The sequence below is a fragment of the Lacerta agilis genome, chromosome 6, assembly GCF_009819535.1.
Source record: "Lacerta agilis isolate rLacAgi1 chromosome 6, rLacAgi1.pri, whole genome shotgun sequence".
In the NCBI taxonomy this organism is placed as follows: Eukaryota; Metazoa; Chordata; class Lepidosauria; order Squamata; family Lacertidae; genus Lacerta; species Lacerta agilis.
The window spans coordinates 66,579,367-66,598,754 of NC_046317.1; the positions used below are offsets into that span (position 1 = coordinate 66,579,367).

Below are 19,388 nucleotides of genomic sequence, written 5' to 3' on the forward strand. Positions count from 1 at the left end.
CTCTCTGTGCAAATGTACTCTCCATTTCCTGTGAGTTACATACAAGGTGTCTTTGTGTGAGTAGGATATGAAATCAGTACCATTATCGGTTAACCTTGTTTGTTTCGAGTTGTGTATACGTCTCAACTCAATGTGTGGGGCATGCAAAACTTGTTTGCTCCTTTGTTAAAGAAATACCAGCCAGGCCTGCACAATTTGTGACTTAACAAATGAAACCCTGAAAGCGATGCATTTGGTACAGTGCATTTCATGTCATGTGACTCTTCTGCTGGGACAATTGGTCTAATATAGTCAAGGGTTAAAATAAAGCCGGGTTAACAACAAAGCATCTTGGAGCACCTGGGCATTTTGCTGCTGTGCTGAAAGTGGCTGTTTCCCAACAGAGCAGTTTCAAAGGGGAGCTCTAACTGGAAAAACAAAGTTAATAGCAAAGTTTTATTTGATATTCCTTGAGACTTGAATAGATAATGGTTTCCTGTCCAAGTACAAGTGCTGATTTACTTAACATTACAAGGATACAGTTACTTTTGTTGGGAGTGGTCATTATGCTTATTTTAAATTGAATTGACACAGGCTGTGGTTTTTGCATTTATCTGCCATTTTAATTCCATTGTTGCAGTACATATCTGATTAAGTGAGTTCACAAAACATGCCTGGATAAGAGGAATGTTATGATTATGTAAAACTGCAGATGTGACAAGCAGTTGAATATTAGTAAACTTAACTATGGGTTTTTATGCCTTGGGAAAACTTTAGCTCCAAAGTTATTAGTCAGTTTCTATATCATGATTGCTCTTCACCAGAGCTTGTCACTGCTACTATGAAAATGACCAAATGGGAAAGCTGTATTGAAATTTATTTCATTCTGCATGCTTTTCAAAGGTGTCACAGAATCAGCTGCAGGAAATGCGTGAAAGAAAACTGCAATGTTCAAAAGGGACCTACATTTGATTTTTAAAAAAATCACCGGATGTTTTAATGCAGTAAAGGGGTTTGTGTGGATCCTATAAAAATGTCCAAAGCCCGTTTTGCATTGCAGTGGTGCAAATTAAGTCACTAGCAAGTAAAGCCACTTCAAATCTAGTTACTGAAACATCCTGGGGTATGTTCAGAGATTAGATAGATCAGTGGGATCTACCGGTGTTTCTGGTAGTGATGGTGGGGATTTTTGCCTGCTGGCTTTTAAAAGCTCACACTGGGTTAATTTTAAATGTTCCTGTACATATTTCATAACTATTTTCTCTCTTTCGATCTTGCATTTAGAGCCTGTATTCATTTCCTGGGCTAATGCCTGGGGTAACTTAAAGAGAAGGACTGTATATTAGAGTAGGCTTTGATTACTTGCAATAGGACTTGTTTATTCCAACAGAATTGTGGCAATACTGCCGAGAAAGGTATTTTCTGAGGGTCAAATGAAAGCCAAATTTGACAGATCTTCTGCCATCCTGTGCATATCTTACTGGGTAAATCTTTGCCAACACGTTTTGGAGCAGTATACTGTATTCTGCTTGCTGTTGAAATGTTTCCGAATCGAAAATTCTTTCTAGTAGCACCTTAGAGACCAACTGAGTTTGTTCCTGGTATGAGCTTTCGTGTGCATGCACACTTCTTCAGATACACTGAAACAGAAGTCACCAGATCCTTAAATATAGTGGGGGAGTGGGGAGGGGTCTCAGATAAACCATGAACATCTTTTGGATACTGTTCAGTGGCAAAAGCTGCTTTCTTCCCACAGCTCTATTTGCATATTTAATAATTTCTATCAATGAATTCAAGGCATTGTATTTAGGGTTTCCAGGAATCTTCAATCTTTGAACCAAGAAGACCCAAATCTGTTTAGCTTCAGTAAGGTGGCTGCAGTCTGATGCTTGGGGAAGTAAAATGTGTGTTTGAGATTTTCTCTTTTGCCCTGTAGAGAGTAATTTAATTGGCTCTAGTATAGTAATCCCTGGGTTTTAGGCATCTATAGACTACTGGGGAAAGTTGGGAAAAGGGAAGCAACAGCAGCAGTACATCTCCACGATTTAAGAAAAAAAGTATTGACCTTTGTTAAACAGAGAAGAAATTCTATTGGACTTATCCCACGGTTTTGGAGAAATATAGAAATCTTTATAGCCTTTCCTTATTGGGATCTTTTAGGAAAAAGCACATAGAAAGAATATCCGAACAAAAAAATGGCTGCAAAGTAATCTCTGTTCTTTATAACACTTTCCTTTTTCTTATACATTCAGCCCTGAAAGGGTTAGCTCAGGAGTTTGATCTCTGCAGTGTTTTCACATTCTGTTTCTAATTTCCATGACAAAGATTGTAGGAGGGACAGAATAAGGAACAAAATTTGCAGGCCAATTTGAGGGCTATAATGGGAAGAGAAATGGCAGGGGCAAAGTGGGGAGAGAGGGAGAAGAATTGTAATTAGACTTTGAAATAGAGAAAAATATTAATGTGCTTCCATTTCAGTCTAAAAACTAACTTTCTCTTACTGAAGCTGAGGGTTATATGGGAAGGATCTGAACTGTTTAGCAAGTTCTTGAATAAACTGTGTGAATTATTATATGAATTATGCCCACTAAGGAGTAGCTGTATTATTTAATGTACAGCAGTGCCTCCAAATTCCTTACTATTGTTGATGATTAACAGTACAATCCATAAAGCACCCTTAGACTGTAGTCTAGTGGGAATTATTTTTAAGCAAACCTACATGAACTACATGTGTTATTAGGCTTGAAAGGACTGGGATGAGGAGCACACATCTTTCTTTGACACTCCCTAAAGTTGTTTACTGAGCAGGAGGTCCTGTTTGTTTCAAAAGCATTTGCTTCCAAAAAGTCAGAATTGCCACTTTCATCTTGAATTTGTCCCTCTTTCTCTCTCTTGAAATAATAAAATAAAAGAAAGAAAGAATCCCTTGAAAGAAAAAAACTACCTCACCGGCTTCGGTGTTGTGTGGCATTAAATGCAAAACAGAATCTCACAGCAGCTTGAAAACCATTGCTTAGTAAATGCCAAATCACTTTTGCAGTAGCTTTGCTTCTGTAACCATCTAAATAGCGTGAGAAATAACAATGCATGCTGTAGCGATGAAAACAAAGTCAGTGGTCAGCCCTGTCACATAGTGTGTGCAGCAGTGAGAAATAGAACTGTTGCTACTTAGTTCCCTATAGTTTTCTGAGGGTTTAAATAAATCTGTTGCTGAACTATTGACCCTCTTTGACATTACCAACTCAGGGGAAATCCATGCATTTCAGTGGTCAAATGAATAATGCTAAGTGGATCACTGTGGGCAAGAGTTTGTATAAAGGTCTTAATGGGAAAACTGCAGTTAAAAGAGATTAGGCTAACCTTAGTGGTATATATTCCCAGAAGGGAGCCAATGCTTAATAATTCTTTTAGGAAAACACGCTGGTGGCGCTGTGGGTAGGAGATTTCGATGGCAGCAGGCCAGAGGAAGACATTTTACATCCCTGGGACTTGACAGAAATGAGCATTGACAAAGCAGGCATGGCAGCATTCTGAGGTGTTTGTTTTAGTATTAACCCTGCAGATTGTACATATGGCTTCTGATCTGCCACAAGGAGGTTGGAAACTTTGCAAGGAAGGAACTAGCACAGGGATTAATATTACAGCTAAGACGGAAGGAGAAAAAAAGATGAAGGAAAAACTACTGTTATTTCGATTCTTAAAGCATCAAAGCTGGCCCTCTTTGAAAAAGGTTTGGACACCACTGATGTAGGAAATGTAATTTTTAATAATGAAGTTAGAAGTTTTATTTACAAATAAATAAATAATAAAGCAGTGTGTGTGTTATTATATCTCAACCCGCATGGCAGTATAAATTTAATAAGTATTGACACAAGAGCGTTGTTATTCACATTTAAAAATGCTTTAATTAACAAACAAAAGGGTATTCCCTGTACATCCCTGGTAGATATGATCTTTAAGATTGGTTAAGACTCAAGACTTTAAGATTGTCAGACAAACCCATGCAAAAGCTCCCCTTGTTTTCATTGGATATCAAATATTAACTACCCAGGAGCTCTCTCGGTCCAGCCCCCTTTATTTTAAGCATGTTTATTTTGGTAGCATTGGAGCCTATGGGCTCACTCATCCATTCTGTGCAAAAGTATGTGACATGACATAGCCTTATCTGAAAAAAAAAAAAGAATCCCACAACACTTCAGTTTTTAAAAGCTCAATATAGTTCAAACAAAATAGTAGCATTTGCAGATTGGGATTTTGATATCCTTGTTAATGATACACAACTTCTTTCTATTGTGAACCGCCCTGGGATCTTCAGATGAAGGCAGTATACAGATTTAATAAACAGACAACAACAACTTCATCAAGCAGTTTGCAACATCCCAAACTGTTTAGGGCAGGAGTTAACAACTATTTTGGGCCACCAGGCATATTCTGAATTTTGAGAAAGTGCTGTGGGTGCCAGTTACAAAATGACTGCTTTGGGGGTGGCGTGTAACACAGAATTAGAGAAGCTCTCTAAATAAAACACATACGGAACATACTTGAGCCTCCCATCCATCTCCATTCAGAAAGGCCCTTTCACAAACAAACCCCGATTCCACACACACCCAACAAACCACCCACAAAACAGGACCACCAACCAGGATGTCTAAAACTGCTGGGTTAGTGATCCCTGGTTTACAGCTTTGTAAGTAAAACATACATTTACTTTTATTTATTTGAATGTACGGAGTGCGGAAAGTGCATCAGTGAAGGTTTGAAACTGACCGTACATCTACAAACACACAGAGGAGAAACCATACAAGTGAACAGTTGAGGGAGTTGGGTATGTTTAGCTTGGAAAAGAGGAGACTGAGAGGAGATATGATAGCCACCTTCAAATATCTAAAGTGTTGTCACATGGAGAATGGAGTGACCTTGTTTTTTCCTGCTATAGTGGCTAGGACACCAACCAATGGATTCAAGAATGGAGATTCTGACTAAACATCAGGAAGAACTTTCTGATTCTAAGAGCTGTTTGACAGCGGAACAGACTCCTTCAGAAGGTGGTGGATTCTCCTTCCTTGGAGGTTTTTAAGCAGAGGCTGGATCTGTCATGGATGCTTTAGCTGAGATTCCTGCATTACAGGGGGTTGGACTAGATGACCCTCAGGTACCTTCCAACTCTACAATTCTATGATTCTAACCAGAGTTTGGATCGTGAAGTTGTTCCTAGAAATGAACTGGAAGCAATGCAAATTAGAACCAGAGAAGCATACAGTATTCAAAAAATGGGCCACATTTAACAATTTGGCTGCTACAACTGTGTGGGGCTAAGCACTTTTTAAGGGCGGCCCCACACAGAGTGCTTTGCAATTGTCTATACTGATTGGGAACAAGACGTGTGAAAGTGGCCAGGTCTTCTTTCTCCAGTGGCTGGTATAGCTACAGCATCTGGCAAAACTGTGCAAAGACATCTTTGAGCTCAGGTTGCTACCAGACAGTTTAGGAGCAAAACCAACTCCAATAACACGCCCAGACTGCTCTCAGGCTTTCCCAGCAATGTCTGTGAAATTTGCTGCTTTGCTTACAGTGCTTTCCTGCTCCTATTCTGGACAAGATGCTTGTATTTTTTAAAGATCACTTACAAGCAAAAAAATTCCAGTTCTTACAGCTTTTTATTATTTTTTATAGTGCTTATAGTATTTGTAGTGCATGTCAATGTTACATTTAAAAACTTTAAAAAGCTGTGTTCCATTGCTTTTATCCAGAACAAATGACCTAAAATTGCAAACTGAAGAAGAAACAAATTGATGGGAATCTGTTTTGTAGTTACTACCTAAGCAACATGTAGGGTGGTATTTTGCTAAATTTGAACTTTGAAAGAAAAGGTTAAAGACACTTAGTTTTTTTCTCACCATAGCTCACTGCAGATACCACACTCAGTGAACATCAAGCCAATGAACACCTCCAAGTGACACCTCCAAGGCTGGTTGTCAGTTAATACTAAGCGTGGTGTTATTTATTATACAGTCCCACCCTACTTAAACCTATGTAACCAGCAAACAGTAACAACAACACAGAACAACAGTGTGCAAGAGAACAAACAGAGGAATATAATATGTGTGTATAATATAATATAATATAATAAATAATATAATATAATATAATGAAGAGAACCAATTCCATTGAAATCTCATAGTAGATAAGTCAAAAGGAGAGACCCAAGTATCAAAAACCAACAGTTGAAATTCAATAAGTGGGTATCAAAAATAGTTTAATGCAGACTACCAAATCCTGATGTTTTTAAGTTGGCATGCTGCTCATGAATGAATATTAAAATAAAATTCCTAATTGTTCTTCAACAAACTTGCCTGTAATCTGAACGGGTTGGGGAATTACCTGTTGAAGAACCCAATTACCGGTAATGTCTTTAAAAATATCCTCCTATCCTTTTAAAAAAATGTAATTTGGTCCCTGGTAGTAACAATGCCCACTTGTTGACCTCCTTCCCTGTTGTTAGTGGTGGTGTGTATAGATGCACTAAATACCTATATGTATTATATATAGAATCATAGAATTCTAGAGTTAGAAGGGACCCTGAGGATCATCTAGTCCAACCCCCTGCAATGCAGGAATGTGCAGCTGTCCCAAATGGGGATTGAACCTGCAACCTTGGTGTTATCAGCACCACCCTCTAACCAACTGAGTATTAATATAGATAGACCATTTTGGCTGTGAGACCTGCTCGCTGCCTTGCATGCCTTTTTACATCTGGCCTGGGAGGGCAGCGACCTGATTGATTCCACCTACAAAAGCCAAGGCTGCTGAATAGACTCTTCTGTTGGGGTATGATTTAGATTTTTTTAAAATAAAAAATAAAATAATAATAAAAAATAATCTTTATTTTTAGATCTTACGATTTGTGTGGACATTGTTCAGTTTGGCTGTGTACTTTATAATGTGTTTTATTAATGGTTCATCACTACTTTTGTTATATTTGCAATTATGTAGAAAAATTTCATGTTGGAAGACACCTTGATCATGGTTTTAACTATGGAAAGTCGGCATACAAATAAAATGATGGTAGTGTTAATATCCAATTTAAATAGAATAGATAAACCTTTCAGAGCTTTGCAAGAATTAGACATCACCCATGTCTGTATTTCTTTTTCTGCTCTAAAATTATTCTTTGTTTATGGAGCATACAAAGAAAAATATGTATTTTAAATCAATTGCATGGGGACAGAAGAATAATTAAGACAGTGGTTCCGGGCTATTTTCTCTTTCAAATAACAGAACAAGGAAGAAAACTGTTTCCATTGTGCAGGATGTTTAGGTAATTAAGTATAAATCGGATCGATTTTTTTTATCGGAAATAGAGTATGATGAATGTATGTCCTTATATCTGGAAATTGATTAGTATCTCGACATGCATGAGGAGATACTTCTAATCGAAACTGGGAGAAAACCATCCTAACAAAAGGAAAATATTAAAATATTTTGTTTCAACAGTAAATCAGTGTGGAATGGTGAAGCCGATTGTCTTCAATTTCGTTGCGAGTGCAAGAGAATGAGAATGCTGCACCATTATTTATCTCCTATACCTGGCTATATCATAAGTGGCAAACATTTAATTGAAAAAATACCCTGGCAGGAGAATTTTTATAATAAATTTGTTTGTGCACTTATTGCCTGGAGGGGTAAAAAAAAAATCTAATCTGCAGTAAGGAAGTTCTGAAGTTTCCCCTGAATTTTGAGGGTTGATTTTCAGCCTCACTGGTTGGCAATCAGAAGCACAGTAATTTTCAAGACAGGCTTCATTACAGTTACTGAGTTGGCGACAAGTATATATAAAGCAATAAAACAAGTATGTTTTACCAAATTGGAATTACATAACGGGAGAGTCTGCATTTGCTTCCATGGAAATAGCACCTTTTAAAAAGGCATAGATATGAAGATGAACTCAATTTCTTGCCTATTTCTAGAATGGAGCTGATACAATTAGGGCTTCTTCCTGGAGATGGAAAATAATGGGTTTTGAATGGATAGAGAAATGAGCATGCATTTTATGAGAGATGTAGATTAATACTCGGCCTGCTTGCAGTAGTGTACAACTGGAATAGAAGATATGCAATATTTGGTGCAATGCTAAATTCACCTCCTGTTGAATTGTGTTTTGTCATCATGGTTTCAAAGCTGCAACCTTCATTTTCTAGGTGCATCATTGCGGGAGTCAGCTCTACTGATTTAGAATCTGGACTGCTTGATGTAGTTGCAAATTATTGAGATGATGGCACACTAGATATGAAGCAACAATATCTGAAACAGCGTACCTTCTAACGCTTCACAGAAGAAAATAGGAACATGCTTGTAATATTGAAGTCACATGTGTATATATTAGGGCTGCACATCAGCCCTAAGATCTGCGTCAGTGTGTAATTTGAGTTCTAAATGGTTCTGTATAAAATGAAGCTGTGTGTTCCCCATTCACTATAATTGGGAATCTAAAATAGCTATAACCTTTTCCCCTTTTGGCCAAAGTGGATGAAATTTACAAGCACAGGAGCTTTTTCAGGGTGAAGCAAGCCTGCCAAATTGCAGACAAATCAGTTCAGAGGCTTTTTGTAGGGTAATTAAAAGGATCCACGTTCTTCCATAACTCATATTAGGGCAATTAATCTAGTAGGGCAAAACGCTAAAATCCACAGGTTTCATATTTTTGAGGGGAAGAGTGGGAATTTGTCTCTTGTTCTTTCTTACTTTAAAGAATTAAAAGGTGACTGAGTGATGTGCATTATTGCTTGTACATTTTTACAACACAATTTAACACTAAGCTTTCTGGTGCTTATTTAGAACGGTGGAGTAGGGGAATCCTGCCCTGATTGTTTCTGACCCTGTGTAGGTCATATGGTGTACATAGCATGGGTTGATTTCATGTTGTGTAACAGATGCAATACAGTTTGTGGCCAGCCTCTCCACACCCTAAGTCACACCCAGGTCACTATTACTTTACCTTTCTTTGTGTGCAGTGTGGTGGCCGTCCTTGCATAAACTCAATTCAGTGCATGATGACACAGCAGTTGTGTCATCAATGGAACTGAGCAGGCCTTTGAGTCTTGCACTTTATTTTATGACATGTAAATTAAGGTGGCATTGATGTACCTATTTATCAAAGCTATTGTTTCTGGTTTTCTCCAGTGTGGTTAAAATTCTTCAGTTATTTTCAGTTAATGCCTTGCTAGGTAGGGACTACATACGAAGCTGTAAAACAGGGGTCCCCAATCCTGTATTTTATTAAATAACAGGGTTGGGGATGTTTATCAAGGGGGATGGGGAGGGAGGTAATTATTATCCTTTCCTTGCCTGCCAATGCCCTCCTACAACCCCTTCTTCTGTTGCTTCTGCCAACACCCCTTGCTCCAAACAGATTTGTTTCCAGGCTCTGAGTCCAGCTGATGGGAAAGCTGATGGCAATTCAGTTTATATGCATCAGAAGAAGTTTGGACTTTTGCACTGAAATATCTTGGAGGAACATGTTTATCCTTGGATGCAGTCTCACTGTGTGGAAGACAGGAAAGCTAAATTTATTAAAGGAAATGCATATTTTTAAAAAAGGTAAAGGACCCTATAGTCCAGTTGCAAAGGACTCTGGGGTTGTGGCGCTCATCTCGGTTTACTGGCCGAGGGAGCCGACGTTTGTCCACAGACAGTTTTTTGCCGGGTCATGTGGCTAGCATGACTAAGCCACTTCTGGCGAACCAGAGCAGTGCACGGAAACACCATTTACCTTCCCACCGGAATGGTACCTATTTATCTACTTGCACTTTGGCGTGCTTTTGAACTGCTAGGTTGGCAGGAGCAGGGACCGAACAATGGGAGCTCACCCCATCACGGGGATTGGAACCACCGACCTTCCGATCAGCAATCCCTAGGCTCAGTAGTTTAGACCACAGCGCCACCCGCATCCCAATGCATATTTAGGTAGTTCCTAGTTTAATTCTATGAAAGTTGGAGGTACAATGAACTATACTTATTCTTTCATCTCAGTAGAGACACACAATGTCTTCTCTCTCATAGTGGATGAATGGAGAAGGAGGAAGGGAGGTCAGCAACCCTAAAAGTATCAGTTTAGCTCACGTTAGCTCAGAGAAAACAGTCTAGGAATCTTGGAAGTTCCTCCCATTATCTGCATTCTCCCCATGCAAACCACCATCCTTACTACAAGCTGGGTTGCATCCCAACATTTCCAGCAAATGGTACCTGGGGGATGGGGAGAAGTGTTATGTGGTGGAAGAGATAAGCATTCCTACTTCTGCCAAATATTTTCCTGCAAAGACCACGCAGCACCTGCAGTCATGTTGCTGGATCCCATGTTTGCCAGCATTTCATACAGCTCCAGCCTTTCAGCCTTTGTTCAAATGAAGAAGAATTCTGTTTAAAGCCTGAAGCTTACAGATTTCAACCAGTGATGTTGATGTACTAAAAAAGTGTATAGAGAGAGTTTTCAAAATCCCAGATTATTTGAATAATAATGCAAAAGATCAGCTACCTCTAGCTGTGTCATGGCATTCAGTCCTTTTCTGGTGCTCGGATAAAGTAACCAAGAAAGGGGTTCTTTAAGTCTGGCTTGAGCTTACTGTAGAAGCTTTATTACATTGCACAGTTCTGAAGGTAAGGTTGGGGGCTTCCCTGTAAGAACGTGCATCAGAGAAAGAAATCAGAACAAGTTTGGTGATTTGCTTCAGGTTCTCAATCTCTGCGGTTCAAAGCACACTTACGTGATATTTCACCACCTGTGCATAATTTTTGCTATGTTGCCCCATAGCAATACAGATGAGTAAGATTTCACTCGAGCAGTTTTGACAGATTCATGCTGATAAGATGCAGAATAAAGGAGGGAGACAAAAGAAATAAGTAAAGGTGAGCGGGAGAAAAAAAAAACTGGAGCACAGGTTAATCTTTGTCACACTTCCTTTTAGGTTTACATGTTTTTTTAATACTGTAATTAATGCAGAAAGTATAATTTATAAGAAATAATCCAATATGGCTTGTATAATTACAAGGGTTTACATGCAGCATCTTGTGCCCATAGTAGAGCTTTTTGAGTATCAGCTGCTAGATTGAGAAAGCCTTGTATGCTAAAGGGCCTTTCCTTCATTCAGAAGGCAAGGGTCACCTGAGACTTTGTGTCTTGGGCAGGGACTCTTGTTAATTGTAAGATCGGTTTTCTGTTAGAAGCCTGCTGCTTCTGTTTCCAAATGACTTTGCAAGAGATATTGGTTGGAGGATAACCCAAAGTATCAAGTAGCAGGGAAGGATTAGCAAGCAGAAAGCTTGCCACAAACACAGACACACACAATCCAAGATGTAAATAGTGCAATTCTTCAAGTGGCATGGATAACATCTTTAGAAGTCAGAAAATAAGTTGTATAGAGGAGACCAAGGAAGTATTCCATTCCCATTTGCTGTTTACTCACCGTATTTCCAGTGTTGGTTTTTCCATCCATGTTCACGTTGTAATTTCCAAAATGCATCTGTATCCTGTGCTTTGCGTTGTTTCGCAAACCAGCTTCACATTGATTGGAGCCCTAAAGCTGTTCCTAATCCAGCTCTAGCGAAGGTGTGAAACACCCCCACCCCTCAACATCCCTTGGTGTGCACACAGACATGAAAGAATTGAAGCTGTGCTGATGTGAGCAGCTGGGAAGGGAGGGAAAGCTGTGAAACGCAGCAGAAGACAACAGTTTCACTGTACTCAAAAGCAATAATAAACACACTCTAAGATACAGGTATATTTTTTTCCTAGGTGGGAAGTTGCAGTGTACTTTCCCTCCATAGGCTACCATAAGCAGCTAGGACAATTCACTGCAGAAGATTTGCTTCACCTACAACCAGCTCAGATCTGGCTCAGGGGAGCTGTGACAGGAAAACCTATAATCAAGTTAGATGAACCCCTTTTGCAATCCAATAGAATAGAGCAGGCAAAATGAAGGGCACAGGAGCACCCTTGTTTAAGTAGAATCCTTTCTTAAAGGTTCAGGTTTCCAGGGACCCAGAGCAGCAGTGATGGGGGGAGGAAAGGGAGAAGAGCAAAATTAAACTACCCCACAATGTCAAGTACAATATGTGGGGAGGGGACAGTGGGCATCAATGGATGCAAAATCCAAGGTATAAAATCATGCAGAGTAGACCTATTGAAATTTTTGGACCTCAGTTATGTTAATTAATTTCAATGGGTCTACTCTGTGTAAAGCTTCCTTGACCATCACCCCAAATCCTGATGGGTAATAAAAAGTGGTGGAGTACCCTGTTTTTCTGACAGTGGGATTTATCGAACTTCTCGTGTGTCTTTTTTAAATTAATATTTCTTAGGAGTCTCATTCAGATCCTTGATTACACTGGAAGCAGAGGACATGCAATCTCAGGATGCCCCTCTATAGGTGCATAATGTGTGGGGCCATGTCCTTGTCCATGTTAATGAAGAGCACCCATGGGAAAGTTGATGTATACAACCCAATTTGCTTTGGGCAGGAGAATCAGTATGAGGTCACCCTTTTCAGGCAAAATGGAACTTTTTGGAATGAAAGTGCTTGGAAAATGCCTAAAATAGCAGCAGAACCTAGCTCTCCTGGCTACAGTGATAACCACTGGTTTCTTCTGTCTTTCCAGTTTGACGGAGAGAACATGTATATGGGAATGAATGACAATAACCAGGAGTACCTCTCAGCAAATCAGGTAAAACGTAACAATCTTTGTGGGCTGTGTGTATATGCAGGGTATCAAACAACGCTCATTATTTGCTTGTGTGCTGTCCTATATTAGTTGTAATTAAATTGCTTGTGCATTACTAAGGACACAGCGTAGTGCAGAGTTGTGCAGAGGTGTCAAATAGCATTCAGATGTCACCTTCCCGGTAAATGTCTGCAAAGGCTGTGCAAGGTTTTCTACCATTTCAGAACAGTGTTTATAGAGGAAGACTCATTTCATTTTTAACCTTTACTACCCTATGAAAAGCCAGCGCATACTGGAGGAAAGGCACACTCACACTTCTCATGTTATACATTTGATCTCTCATACAGGGTTGGCTTTGAAATTCATTTCAAATGAAGATTCACGATTTGAGACCAGTCGGCTTCCTTGACATCATTTTCATTGCACTTACTTGTGATGCTCCTTTTGCCTTGTGGCACCTTACAAGAACATAAGAGCAGCTCTGCTGGATCAGACCAGATGCCCATATAGCCCAAACATTCTTCCCCTCAGTGGCCAATGAGATGCCTCTGTGATGCCCAAAGCAGGACATGTGTGAATTAGCCTCTCCTGCTGTCCCAGCCTCTTCCCCAACAATGGGTAGTATTCCTTGGCAACATATAGCCATAATAATAATATAATAAAATATAATAATAATAATAATATTTATATTTGTACCCGCCCATCTGGCTGGATTTCTCCAGCCACTCTGGGCGGCTTCCAACAAAAATCAGATACAAAATCACACATTAAAAACTTCCCTGAAAAGGGCTGCCTTCAGGTATTTTCTGAATGTCAGGTAGTTGTTTATCTCCTTGACCTGTGATGGGAGGGCGTTCCACAGGGCGGGCGCCACTACCGAGAAGGCCCTCTGCCTGGTTCCCTGTAGCTTTGCTTCTCGCAGTGAGGGAACCGCCAGAAGGCCCTCGGCACTGGATCTCAGTGTCCGGGCTGAACGATGGGGGTGAAGACGCTCCTTCAGGTATACAGGACCGAGGCCATTTAGGGCTTTAAAGGTCAGCACCAACACTTTGAATTGTGCTCGGAAACGTACTGGGAGCCAATGTAGATCTCTCGGTGTTATGTGGTCCCGGCGGCCACTCCCAGTCACCAGTCTAGCTGCCGCATTCTGGATTAATTGCAGTTTCCGGGTCACCTTCAAAGGTAGCCCCACATAGAGTGCATTGCAGTAGTCCAAGCGGGAGATAACCAGAGCATGTACCACTCTGGCGAGACAGTCCGCAGGCAGGTAGGGTCTCAGCCTGCGTACCAGATGGAGCTGGTAGACAGCCGCCCTGGACACAGAATTAACCTGTGCCTCCATGGACAGCTGTGAGTCCAAAATGACTCCCAAGCTGCGCACCTGGTCCTTCAGGGGCACAGTTACCCCATTCAGGACCAGCAGTTGCCTCATTCACACACCCCGTTTTAAAGCTATACAGGTTGGCAGGCACCACAACATCTTGTGGTAGAGGCTTCCACAGTTTGTTGTTGAACAATTCCTTCCTTTTGTCTGTCCTGAATCTCCCAACATTCAGCTTTGCCAGATGACCCCGGCTTGTTCTTCTCTATATGCTTGGCTATTTTATCTTTAACAATACTTTACACCAGTTTTCCCAGGACGGATGTTAATCTAACTGGCCTGTAATTGCCAGGATCTGCCCTGGACCCTCCCCCTTTTAAAATAATAAGGTAACTTTCCAGTCATCAGATACGGAGGCTGCTTTGAGGGGCAAGTCATGTATTTTTGTGAGAAGGTGAGCAATTCCATTTGAATTCTTTGAGAACTCTCATAGTCCCAGTGATTTTTCAGTTTTTATTTTGTCCATTAGGCCAGAAGCTTCATTTCTCGTCACCGCTATATGTCTCAGTTCCTCAGACTCCTCTCCTGCAAAAGTTATTTTAAGGTACTGGAATCAGGCCCGGATACATTTGTGATGGGGGAGGGCCATAGCTCAGTAGTAGAGCATCTGCTTTGCATGTAGAAAGTCTCAGGTACAATTCAGGTAGGGATGGGATTGTCCCCTTTCTGAAACCCTGGAGTGCCACTGCCAGTGTAGGCAATACTGAGCTTGTGTAAGGCAGCTTCCTGCATCCCTAGATGACCTTTGAAGTGCTTTCCAATCCTATGATTGGTTTTCTTTTACGCAGCACCAGCCTATGTTCCTATGCATCTGGCTTAGCTGAGTAAATAGGCAGCAGATCTTTGCAAGCGTGCTTCACTGTCTTCAGTAAATTTGATTGCTCCACTGGAGGTTTGAGAAAAGACTACAAACTGCATTCCGCATAATGTAGTACTCCGTGCATGTTGTAAGTTATCAGTCTGTGTCACAGAAATGCACAGCAATAAACATTGCAGAGTATAATCCTGCACAAAGGATTTATATCTAGGCAAAGACTGCTGTAATCTTTCTTTCTTGGATGCTGATATCTGCTTTCTAGGGCAAGGTTGCAATATGTTCTTGACTACTCTGGCAGGCGTCTTGTCTTGGCCATATATCTGAATTCTTAAGTGAAGTGTTTGCTTCACATGTAGATCAGAGATTGACCATGATGTAAAAGTAATGTTAAACCAAAGACAAGAAGAAAAACGAGTGCTCACCTTCAGAAGTACAATATGTGAGCTTGTCAGATATGGTGAAGTGAGACATATATCCAGTCAGAAGTTTCTAGAGATTGGATAAACTCCGGTTGCTGCCAGAAGAAAAGCTTTTAATTTTTCAAAGGGCAAGAAACAAAGTGACAAAGTTAACTATTAATTGTAAAGTCATAACACCATAATAAAGTGTTCAAACAAAAACCTGCATTCTACATTCCCTAAGTTAATGATTAGCACATTCAATAAAATCCCCATTACCTTGGTTATACAAAACATTTTTCTACCCAACGTCAGTTATGTGTGCGTAAGGGAGCCCTAGGCATAGCAGTCGAGCAAGTTAAGGGACACAAGCCCTTTCCATCTGTTCAGGGCGTGTCACATCCAGTATTTTTCAAATTTTTTATCACTGACTGCTCTTTCCAAGCTTGTTGTGGAGTTATCATCATAATGGTTTAATATTTGTCAAAATGCTAAATTACATGGACACTGTATGTAAATAAAAGTAAACAGCAAAGTACTCACAGATTCACAGTCTAAATAAAAACCAGGGAAAGGACTTGAAGGAAAACTCAGTATTTTCAGGTGAAGCTAGAAACTTCTAACACCTATAAGCCAAATTATTAGCAGCTTTTGCCCCTGTCACTCCTTTGCCTGTGCAATATGTGCAGATCTCCTTCCTTACCACACAATCCTAACCATGTTTACTCGAAGTAAGTTTTACTGAATTCAGTGGTGTCTACTCCTAGATAAAGAGGTAGCATCTCTTCTGACTTAGTCTGCAAACTCAGGCAAGGGTACAGAAGGGATCAGTTTAGTATCCTTCCCACACTGTGAAAAAGAGGTTTGCTAATGTTGTTTGTCCTCATCGTTTCATTTACCTATTTGTGGTATTTTTAAATACCACTTTTCCATGTAAATTTCCAAACGGTTCACAATACACATGAGAAACAATTCAGATCGTAAAAGATCCTAATGTAATGAAACATGAAAAACACAATAAAAGCAAAAAAACAAACAGCAGATCAGAGGGAAGCATGTTTATAGATTCAACTTCTGAAAGCACAAAAGGAAAAGGAAAAAAGTGGTAGCTACATAGGTTTTTCATGCTAGGAGATTCCAAAGGATACAAAGATATCTACCACTAGGTCAATTCCTCCAGCTACATACTATGCTTTAAACATGGGCACAATCCCATTTACTTCCGTTTGGGTGTATGAAGCAATGATTCTTCAACACCAACTTCATTGCACTGGCCATGTTGTTCGGATGCCTGATTATTGTCTTCCAAAGCAACTACTCTATTCCGAACATAAAAATGGAAAGCGTACTGCTGGTGGTCAACAAAAAAGGTTTAAAGACTCTCTCAAGGCAAATCTAAAAAAAAGTAGTATAAATACCGACAATTGGGAAACACTGGCCTGCAAGTGCTCCAATTGGAGAACAGCCTTTACCAAAGGTGTCATGAACTTTGAAGATGCTTGAACTCAGGACGAAATGGAAAAACATGCTAAGAGGAAGGCACATTTGGCAAACCCTCACCATGATCAACTCCAGTCCAGAAACCTGTGGAAGGATGTGTGGATCCAGAATTGGACTCCACAGTCACTTTATGGACTCACTGTTAAGACTGTTCATGGAAGACAATCTTACTTGGCTACGAGTGATCGCCAAAGATAATCTCCCTCAGCAGACAGGCTAGCCTTTTTAAAGTTTATTATACAGTGCTGGAGCACATGGTTGCACAATATGCTGAGATAATTATTCCTAAAAATTGGTGCACATTTCCATGTGTCTTTTGTAGGAATTCTATTTAGTCTTCACACAAAAGATCTGATCTAGAGAAATACTAAAAACTCCAATGTCTAAACACCGGGCTTGGTATAGTTAGTCAACTCTTTGTTTTGTTGCTTATCAAGGTCAGGCCAAATAAAAGAAGTTCATTAGCATCTGAACTGAAACTGCTTAGGTCACTGGGAACAGAAGTTTCCTAGTACACCTCTGAATGGAAACTCAAAGTGTATTATTAATAGAGCATGAATAATGAAAGCAGCTAGATGCTCAGAGTATTCTTTGTTGGGAAAACGTAAGCAATAATTTTACATACTAATGCATGAAGAAAGGTCATAGAATCCCAGTCCAAGGGCCAGGATGACTCATCTAGCCATGCAGAATATAATATGGAGAAGCACGATAGACAAAAGAAACTATAAAGGGATTCAAATAAACCAATGTGGATATTCCATGCGGTAGTTTGGGATCACTACTTGCAATGCAATAATTTTTGCACAAATTCAGGGTTTTACCGTACCTCACACGTGTAAACGACCACTTTTAAAATGTATATAAACAAGAACTGATTCTTCCCATTCACTACTAATGTAATTCTAAAGATGGAAATGCAATTTATCCATATCTCCTCTTCAAATTTGATGAAATATATGTTTATCTTGCACCTGAGTATCAGAATCCAAGGCTAAAAATTGCTGGGGGAAAGGACCTTTTTGTTTAAAGGTTGCAGTCCTGTCAGGCTGTTACCAATGGCTTTTTTTTGGCTGTTTAGGCTCATGAGTTCTATGATTATAAAATGATTTCACACCAGCCCATCACAGAAGCCATTGCCTCTTCCTTTTCGTATCTGTATAGCACTAAAGATCCCAAGTCGGTATAAGGCCGGGAAAATAACACAAGACAAATGATGTGTTTATATATTGCTGTAAATGTTGAAACAGTGTTTTGCACTTGTTCTCATGGCTGCACCCGCAGATCTTTTTGTCGAATGGTCTTCTGATACAGGAAACAGTATGCTCTTTTCCCCATGGTGGGTGCTCACACGCACTTTTGAATGTTACAGGGACTTTTCCAGGTTTGCACCCTGGTTATTGAATGCCTCCCCAGAGGGGCTGCTGGCACCATGTGAGGGCTGTTTTATTTTACAATGCCTTTGAATCCACTGAATCTTAGATCTTTTTTGTATATTTTCAGTGACAGTCTGCATTTCTCTATGCTGTTTTATTCTCTGGTGTTGAAATTGTCAGCTGCTTTTGATGGTTTTGTGATTATTAAGTATTCATCGCGCTTAATTTTTCTGTAATAACAGAGCGTGTATAAAATGCTGTACAAAGCATGCACACATACGTGAGGGCCTAATGGGCAGTTATCTTCTCAGTAACATGGTTGACTCCCTTTCCCCCTACCTTCCAATGGAAAGTGAAAAGCCTGCTTTCTAATTGAGGTTTTGCTTTTAAGATGCTGGTTTTAATTTGGTCTCCACTTGGTTGTTTTTGCTTCTGTATTTTTTTTTATGGTGTTTTCTTTGTTAGCTTGTTCAACCAGCTTTATGTTGCTGTTGATTTTGCTATGCTGCAATTGTACCATGGTTGAGGCAGAAAGGTTGGGCTTGCAGTGTTCAACTAAACTAACCCAGAAAGCACTACTAGTGATGAGGGAGAGCTTGGTTTTCCATGGGATTTGAACAGTAAATTTGTTAAACTGGGCCTGTTATAAATTGGGCCTTGACTCCTTTGGTGCCTAAGCCTGGCTCATAACTGCTTAAACTATCTTTCCCCACCCTTCAAGAAACACACACACACTTGCAGGACTGCCATTCTACCCTTACCCTTCTCTCTCTCTCTCTCTCTCTCTCTCTGTCCTGTCTGTCTGTCTCTCTAAACTTACCTGGTGACAATAATACACAGGGCTCAAACTAAGGTCTCATTTGGACTCTAGGCCAGGGCTGGCTCTACCATTTGCCAAAGTGAGGCACCCCCACAGGTGGAAGATGCTCATGAGCAGTAGGAGCAACCTGCTGGCTTTTCCACCTAAATCCCAGGGTATTTCTTCCTTTTGGAGAAATTAAGGCTTGTGTTTAATTCTACAGACTCCATTAAAAAAAAAAAATTAAGGCCATCTGCCTTACATTCTGTCAGCAGAAAAGCTAATTTCCACTGTGCAAATGAGCTGCAGCGAATTTAAGGCTCATGTGGCCCCCTGTCACTCTTTCATTTTGCTGGTGAGAAGAGATCAGAAGCTTTCTATTCTGATTCTGAATGAACCACAGATCTCCAAAGCCCCATGGTGT

General features: G+C 40.1%; 1 protein-coding gene across 8 annotated transcripts in view; it reads left to right on the forward strand.

Annotated features, from left to right (window-relative positions):
• Positions 1 to 19,388, forward strand: part of TOX2 (TOX high mobility group box family member 2) — a 230,275-nt gene that overhangs the window by 61,280 nt on the left and 149,607 nt on the right. For 7 of the 8 annotated variants that reach the window (XM_033153266.1, XM_033153272.1, XM_033153269.1 and 4 more), the window contains exon 2: positions 12,631 to 12,696. The exons of the other annotated variant lie outside the window; for it this stretch is intronic. In XM_033153266.1, the coding sequence (XP_033009157.1) occupies positions 12,631 to 12,696 (66 nt within the window). The remainder of the gene's footprint in view (positions 1 to 12,630; positions 12,697 to 19,388) is intronic. 8 annotated transcript variants of the gene reach the window in all.